The 8,515-nt window shown below is 42.5% G+C and overlaps 1 protein-coding gene across 1 annotated transcript; it reads left to right on the top strand.

Moving 5' to 3' along the window:
* The first annotated feature begins 1,407 nt into the window (after window positions 1-1,407).
* Window positions 1,408-8,240, top strand: msantd2 (Myb/SANT DNA binding domain containing 2). The gene is made up of 4 exons (XM_075486514.1): window positions 1,408-1,845; window positions 3,814-4,069; window positions 4,186-4,249; window positions 5,220-8,240. Exons 1-4 carry the CDS (start codon window positions 1,414-1,416, stop codon window positions 6,121-6,123), a joined length of 1,656 nt encoding a protein of 551 aa, XP_075342629.1. The 5' UTR covers window positions 1,408-1,413; the 3' UTR covers window positions 6,124-8,240.
* Window positions 8,241-8,515: the final 275 nt, after the last annotated feature.

Raw genomic sequence — 8,515 nt, 5'->3', positions numbered from 1 at the left:
AAGTGTAAGAAGGCTAAATGGACAGAGATGATTTATAATTTTCCAAACATTAGGTCATGGCACCCCACTGTGAATATAAATGTATAAACAAATTTCTAACACTTTGCATGAACCGTACGATAATGACAAGTTTGAGTTCAAGTTGTGTTGAATTATTGGATTATTATTACATGTTTCTCAAGCTGTGGAGAGAAAACAGAATTAAATACAGGTCACACCACAACCTTCTCCTTCATCTGAATTCATACTTACATCCTTCTCCAGTTTCATAATCTGTAGCTTGATCTTTTTTATTTTCAGTTTCTTGTATGCCATATCTAGTTTGGTGCTCTCTTTATTGGACAAACACATTTCTTCAAAGGCTACTTACCACTCTGAAATATGTTCCTGTACTTTACCTTCACCTGCTGCCAGGTACGCTTTTGGCTGTTAAGATTGCTCCTGTTGAGATGTAACAGTGAAAAAATAATATGTGGGTCACACACACAGGATAATATAGTCACAAAGTATAATGATGCGTGTTGATTATTGGGTTATTAATAAACTGAGCAGGGTCAGTATATGTGTGCAGTACATCTCATACAGAGACAATTCAGCATGCTTTATGTAAACAAATTATAACACAAAGAGGAGAGCATAAATACACGAGGACAGTGAAATAAACGTAACAATTGACAATGGTATGAAATTTTCATAACTTACTGCGTCTTGTTTCTGACCTGGGCCTCTTCAAATCTAGGCTAAAAACCTACTTATTTAGGATTTCTTTTAATACCCAGCAGTATGAGGACACTTTTATCTTATTTTATTTTATCTCATTCAATTTTATTGCTTTCACTGTTCTTTTATTGTTTTCATTTGTTTTTACTTATTCTTTTCTTTATTTATAACCTACTATAAAGCACTTTGGTACACCGAAATGATTGTCTGTAAAGGGCTGTATAAATAAAGTACATTTACATTTACAACTATGCATATTCATATATTTCCACTAATAACAACACAATTGTACGTCAACACGTTTTAAAGCTCCATCAAATAAAGACGATGCCTTCTAATTTTATCGTATGGTTTCATTTGAATATAAATCTCATCAAAACAATAAAAGGAAATCGAAATAAAAATTTCGCAAAACGTCCAAAATGTATACATTTTTCGACCGGCACTTTAAAAAAAATTTATCTATCTGACATCTCTGTTTATGTCACTTGACCCCGCAGCTAAAACTATAACTTTAACTCGATGTTTAAAGTGTTATAATGCATGGAGTAATAAATCAGTCGGGTGGCGGGGGTGGGGCTTAACTACATTTTTATGCTGCCTGGACTCCCACGGATCCACGCCGTGGTTTTCTCTGCGCCCTCTAACGTTAACGTCACCTTCCCTCTCCCTCCCCTTAGCAACAGAGGCAACATGGCGGCGTCCAGTAACGCGGAGCTGTCTCCAGAGATAACCACGCCGTTAAAGATTCCGAAAACCGAGGTGCCATCCCCTGAGTCGGAGGATTTGAGTGACAGTAATCAATACCACTCTAATCCCTCGACACCGAACCGGTTTTCACCTCTGAACGTGGGCTCGGGGACCACGGGCCGGACGGCGGCCTCCTCCTCCTCCAACAGCTTCACCGCTTGCCGAGGGATGTCATGGACGCCATCCGAGACAAACGCCCTAATCGCGGTGTGGGGCAACGAGAGGCTGACGGAGGCGAGGATGCAACAGCTGGAGGTCGCTGGCACCGTGTTCTCTGGCAAGGCCCCCGGTCCTGCCATGTACGAGCGGGTGTCCAGAGCCTTGTCGGAACTGGGGTACGAGCGAACTCCGTCCCAGTGCAGGGAGAGGATGAAGGTAAGTGAGCTTATCAGGACGCAACAATGGCTGCAACGCTTAACGGTCATCCTCCATCATCAGGACCCCAACCTGTAGCTTTGACGCTGAGCGGATCCGCTAACTGTCAAACTGCGGATGATTTCTGATGTCAGATTAGTCCGGACACATTTAAGTATGTCAATGTTTGCTAGTCCTAAAAACATACGTTAGCTAAGAGCCCATATGATGAAAAACAATATATACACATGTAAATTTGTTGGCAGTAGGCTTCAAATTTAGATGCAGCATCACACCAACAACTTCAGCTGCTTGTCATGCCAACGGGAAAGCATACAGATGTAACGTGTCTCATCTGATCAAGGGCAACAAAATTCAAGTTGCTTTTCCTCATCACCTGCAAAGATCAGTTAACATTAAAACATGCGCTTGTCACTTTTTGACCTGGTTTTAAAGAGGCCATGTAGCTTCTCCAATTACAGCATGCGTAAGAGTTCAGTGAACCACACAAAAAAAAAATGCCGTCAGTGTCAACAAAACAAAATACCAAAGCACACACAGAATATTTCTCCAGGAATGTAATTGTCACCCCCTTTCCAGGTCAATCAGCTGTATTTTCCCTTCATAAAAACTAACCGCCACATTTTACTTGCATACCCCTGTACAAGAATGAGATGTCAGGAGTCTGTGCCAGCCTATAATGGGTTATTATTCTTATTGTTACTAGGTGATGAGGACTGTCTTTGACAGGTACGTGGTGCTGAATGGGAGAATTTTACCTTGAAACTGTTTGTTTGGACGGTCTGGGAACAACAGCGGGTCATTTAACTGTATAAAACTCACCGTCTGAGTTCGTTTGGGAATGCTTCTTTGGCAAGGAGTCGGCTCGAAGGTGAGACGGCTCATCTTCACTGCCGTCAAATGTAAAGGTCCAACACTCGTGATTCCTTTGATAAGTAGCTGTCAGCAAGACTTTAATATCGTACCATATGTTCATATGCAGTTTAAATGTGTGCTCAAACCATGTAGGTACACACACACACACACACACACACACACACACACACACACACACAGTGCCACCAGACTCCAGTGGAAATTGACTGCCTGGTTGACATTTTTCTAAGTCTGTTTGCACATTAAGAGTTACTTTGCTCTGTCTGTCTTCTTGGTCTCATGACTGTGTTTGCCGCATATGGCGTTTTAATTGACAACGCATCAGTCGGCTCAGCTGTTTGGACAGAGCAAATGTGCTCGTTCCTTTCGAAAAAAAAAAAGAAAAGAAGGATATTTGATCTACAATACGTGTGTTTAACGTGTGTGACACTCTGTCTAGTATTTGTGTCATGATGTGCAAATGTAATTGGAAAGAAACAACACTGAGAAACAACAATTCCCAAGCTGGACTGGATAGTGTAGTGGTAAGATTGCCAGCTTTCATGAAGGTGACCTGGGTTTAAATCCCTTGCATGAAAGGTACTACCTCCAGTAGGGGTCCTTAGGCAAGGCCCCTTACCCTATCTGCCTGCCTGTAAGTCGCTCTGGATAAAAGCGTCTGCCAAAAGCATTAACATAAACATAAGCAACTTCCTGCCAACAGCATTGACATTGTCAATGTTAGCCATCAACTTTCTCAATGTTAGCTAACTGCGAAAGGCATAGTTGCCATGTCCCTGTTTCCATTTTTACCAAATAAAGGCCAACGGCTTATCTCAAAGCTACATTAAAATGTGTTTACCGTGCTGTACATACAAGAAGCGCTACATAAAAGATATGTAAATGGTGATGTGTGGCCGAAAAATAAAGTTTGCTCGTAAGTAACTTTGGGTGTTTTAGAACTGGCCACATCATGCCCAGTTTGTGTCCAGTTGGGAACCTTTGCTGTCATCTCCCTTCTCTGTTTTTAATCAAACTGCTGTTGGTAACCAGGCAAAAGCATAATCTCACCAGTAAAACTGCAACCTCCCACCCCCCTCCCGTCTGAAACAGACACTTAGGCGCTGCTACAGCCGAGTGAAGGAGCATGGCATTGGCAAAAGAAAGAGCAGCTACACCATCGAGCAGCTGGAGAAGGTGTTCGGTCAGGGAGGCTGGGACTCCCAGAGCTGCGCCCCTGTGCTGATCAACAGCAGTGGGCTGTATCAGGAGATGGAGTCTGATGGCAGCACGTTGGAAGACTTCTCCCAGGAGGACTGGTGCAACCAGGTGCTGGACTCCGCTTTTCAGGAGGCAGACATGGACACCGGTGAGTTGCATTTGCAGGCGGAAGACGGGTGGCAATAAACGTCACAAGAAATGTGGGTTTGAACTAATATTTGGTGTTGTTTTTTTTTTTTTGTTTGTTTTTTTGGTGTCCTCTAGATGAAATCCAGGTGCCTAAAAGTAGAGCTCTACAGATTCAAGCAGAGCTGTCTGAACAAATCCAGTAAGTCAACCAGGAAAAATAACTCTCCTCACGTCGTCTTTAAGGGTTGATGTTTGATGTAAATGTTATTTTAAAATAAAGGCTCCAGGTGTTTAAACAAACTGAGTCAAAAAGATTATTTTGGAAGTTTGGTGTTGAATAATCTGTTTGTATTTTATACTACCGCGCCAAGCCAAAGCCAAGTAAATGGTTATTTATAGATGGGTAGTATTTATTTAGTTGCTGATAAAACTGGTTAATTGATGTACGAATGTCTCATGAGTCAGTCCACTGAAAATAGTCACCGTAACTATGAAATCACGCCTTGAAAGGAGGTGATGGTTTTGTCTGGCGTGTCACTGCTACCGCCCCTTGGAAAGTAAGGAATCACCCTTCTTGGAAGATGTTTCGATTTTTTTATTCTATTTTTTTTTTTTTCCCCAGATTTAATAGAGGGGAAAAAACTAGAGATTCATGAACCAAAATCCTACTTTGTTGCACCTCCTCTGGCTTTAATAATTTGAGGACTTCAGCCATTGAGACAGCATTCTGCATCGGTCAGGGTCCAACTTTCTTGAATAGCAGTTGAGGGATCAGCTTTGCAGGATGGAGCCGAGTCATGGACCCGCTTTTTTTTTTTTTTTTTTAATTTCCAACAAAAATTCTAAATTGGATTGAGGTCCGAACTGTTTACTGGCGATGCCATTGTGTGGAGGAATTGTTTGAACACCATTTGTACTGGGGTAAGACATGATTGTCCTGAAGAATAGGTTCAGCATCATTAAACCTCCTTTTGTTTGATGAAATGAGAAAAGTGTTCAAAAATTTCAGCGTCCACCTGTACATTTAATGTACCCTTTACCTGGCATCAACTCCATATCATCAATGATTGTGGAAATCTACTTGTTTTCCTCAGGCTGTCATCTTCATATGTCATATACGCAGCATCTTTTGTGACATATTGTGTTGCCCTGTCTATTTCTCTGTTCAGGAAAAGGGACACGATGCAGACTGTGATACGTATCCTTGAATCAGTGCAGCTGAAGTGGGAGCACTTCCAGACGTGGACCGAGTTCTCGCGGCTGCACCTCTCCAACAAGCTGGCCATCTTTGGTGTGGGCTACAACACGCGCTGGCGCGAGGACGTGCGTTACCACTACGCGGAAATCAGCTCACAAGTGCCTCTGGGAAAGAGGCTCCGCGAGTACTTCAACCCAGAAAAGCCAGAGGGCCGGATCATCATGACAAAGGTTCAGAAGATGAACTGGAAGAATGTTTACTACAAGTTCCTGGACATTACCATCAGCGAGGCACGCTGCCTGGAGCTGCACATGGAGGTGGACTGGCTCCCCCTGTCGCAGTCCCGGGCAGCGGGCAGCAGCAAAGTCACATCCCACTACCTCCTTCCTGGGGATATCCCCAAAACATATGGACTATATGCCATCGGCTATGAGGCCTTGTTGACCTGCAACAGCACCGCTCAGACCTCTCCCCTGGCTGGCAGTGGGGACCACAGCTTACCTCAGTGCGAGTCAGAAAACGGAGCTCCGATTCAGTTCGATGGAGTAGGAGCAGGGCAGGGTGAGAGGACTGGGGCCAAAGTCACTTACTGCTACTTAGGCATAGCTGAGGACAGGACCATACAGCAGAGCCTCTTCCAGCACTTTCAGGGTTCTGGGAAACACTACGTCCACGGGGAGCCTTGCTACGTGACGCGTTTCCTGCAGGAGAACTGTCGCAACGCCGGAATCTGCGAGGATTCAAGCCAGCGTTTTGCCATTTACATCAAATTCATCGAGGTGGAGTTGGACTTCCTCTCAGCAGGCTCCCTGGTGGAGTGCCTTGAAACTGCCGTTGGTTATTCCTTAAAATACAACAACAAAGAAATGTTGTAACTACCACTCAGTGTTTTAGATTTGTATTAACTGAATATACAGTAAAAAAAACTAACAGGTGTTACAGCCAGCAGCAAGGAAAGGTGGCCAATAATTCTGTTACGGAGCATGGATGTGTATGGGAATGTGGTATATCAGGGCAGCAGCAGCTAATGATTAAGATCATACACTACTGATTAATCTGGCAACTATTTCCCCAACGAAACCGCTGAAAAAAAAAAAAAATTGTCGCTTGCTGAAGCTACCCCCCCTCAATTTCTCAAATTGCTTTCCAAACTGCAAAAATATTTGATTTTTTTAGTCAACTTTCGCGAGCTTTAATACATCAAATAATCTAATTTCGAAAGAATGAAGCAGATTTTGCAGCCTCATCAGCCGTCTCAGTATAACTTTTGATTGCATCCCTATTGATTCATAAGAAAGTTGACAGTTTGGCAGTTATGTTGTATAGAAATGGGAGAACTGTAGCTGAACTGTAAAAGAGCCGCACCACTCAAGAAGTAAGTACTTGATATTTTAGACCAATGTGCACTACAAAGGTGCTGCTGCTTGTTTGGCGTGGATACATTTTGCCTCATCAGGGAGTGTGGGGTTGCAAGGTGACTATTGCAGTATGATTGTGTCTACCTCAGTAGGATGTAGCAAACTTCAGCAGCGAGGGGGACCACAGCGTATATTTGTTTTGAACCTGCCTTTACGTTGACTCTTCAAGTCTGGACCTGAAGTCATAAAGCGTGGAAGAGTTCAGGCTGATCCTGATGCCTTATGTGTTGCACATGTAACTGGCTGCGGCAAGAGATGCTTCCATTCAAACTCTGGGGGAGAAAGAAATCCTGTTTTAGCCGTCGTTCATGCAGCAGAGTGAACATGAGGTGCCAGAAAACAATTCCCTTTGCATATTATGGTTCAGTCTAAGGAAAAAAATGTCTAATCTTTCAATTCTAATTGGTTCCTAGTTTTGATCCCAAAATTATTTAAAAAAAAAAAAGAACATCTAATGTTTAGAAAACAAAACTGTACTTTCACTTAAAATGTTACAATTTTACCACATCTCCCATAAATCTTTAGCTTCTTACACCGATGCCTGACACGATCACTTACACGGGTCCTTTATTTGTGAAATGGCAACCTATCCAGATGTGAGTTTACACGTGGAGCCATGTTTAGTTACGACCCAGATTAAGATCGTGCTCCGAATGAGACGCTGCCAAATAAAGTAAAGCAAAGTAAAGAGATTAACTGAGTAGGTTAATGCGCCGGGTTTGGAGGGGTGTGGATATGATGGAGGCTTTAGACGGGCGAAACTGCAGTTGCATGTGAGCGTGATTCATTAATGGGACTATGACAGATTATGAGAGAAATATCCAATCTGCAGCTCATGCAAACACCGTAATTGCAGTGTCGTCTTATTTCGATGGAGGTCAGAATTTGGAGTATTGTTGTGTATGTACACATCGATTATATCCTGTATGACAGTTAGCATTACGGCATCTACACTTTTCAGTGGTTGATATTAGCTTTCGTTTTGTCCTGAGTGTAAACGGACTGTAAGACGTTACGTATTGGTGGCCAGACCTTTGAAGCATCTCTTGCGGCAGCCATGGTGTTGTGGGTATCATTAGACCGTCCCCACAGGTTGTATTGATGAGCTACCACCCATATACTGATATTTCAGAAACAGATGAAAGTAAACTTTGCTACGATCAGCAGTTTGCGGACAGGTTTGAAAAATGGACGGAAATGCTGATCCACATCTCCCGGTCAGGTTAAGATGGTTGGCTCCTTCTTGGCCAATAATCAAACTGAATCCTTAATGAACACAGTTCCTTAAGTGCAATGTGCCAGGAGAGGGTTATGTAGAAAGCAAACATCGGATACACCCATATGAATCTATGTATATGAAATCTACCGTATATATATATCGATAATATATATTTAAGAGTTTCTGTGTTCTTGAGCATTCCGGCTTTTGCAAACTTGCAACATTTGTTTGTTTGGGTATACAGTATATTAAGATGACTATAATATTTTCTATTTTATTGGTTGACACCATGTCTTGTGATTGTTTCAAAGTCACCGTCTTGTATGTTTACATGTTTGAAAAGTAATAAATGGGGCACCCACTGTTGTTTGCCACATAGTGAAAATGGATATGTGTGCGTCTGGTATTTTATCCCTACGCTGCAAGGTGAAATGATTATCAAACCAGAAATAGCTTTAGAAACACGTGTTCTTTTGTCAGTAACATAGAAGAACACGGCAGTAAAAGAAAATCTCAGATTAAAGTCTCATGTTTGGGGAAAAAGACAAACCAGGTAATTGGTAATCCCAGTGGGACCTTCAGTCGGTGAGTCACTCAGTCCTGTCCAACACTTTGGCCCAGATTGGGAAT

The sequence above is a fragment of the Odontesthes bonariensis genome, chromosome 16, assembly GCF_027942865.1.
Source record: "Odontesthes bonariensis isolate fOdoBon6 chromosome 16, fOdoBon6.hap1, whole genome shotgun sequence".
NCBI classification, from domain to species: Eukaryota; Metazoa; Chordata; class Actinopteri; order Atheriniformes; family Atherinopsidae; genus Odontesthes; species Odontesthes bonariensis.
The sequence above is the reverse complement of the archived record's forward strand: the minus strand, read 5'-3'. Positions and strand labels throughout refer to the sequence as shown.

What these genes read in the sequence shown, in the direction of transcription:
- msantd2 (XM_075486514.1), top strand. Translation starts at nt 1,414, where the DNA reads ATGGCGGCGTCCAGTAACGCGGAGCTGTCTCCAGAGATAACCACGCCG. An exon ending in AGTGCAGGGAGAGGATGAAG is followed by an intron (nt 1,846 to 3,813) that starts GTAAGTGAGCTT and finishes CGTCTGAAACAG; the next exon opens with ACACTTAGGCGCTGCTACAG. An exon ending in GAGCTGTCTGAACAAATCCA is followed by an intron (nt 4,250 to 5,219) that starts GTAAGTCAACCA and finishes TTCTCTGTTCAG; the next exon opens with GAAAAGGGACACGATGCAGA.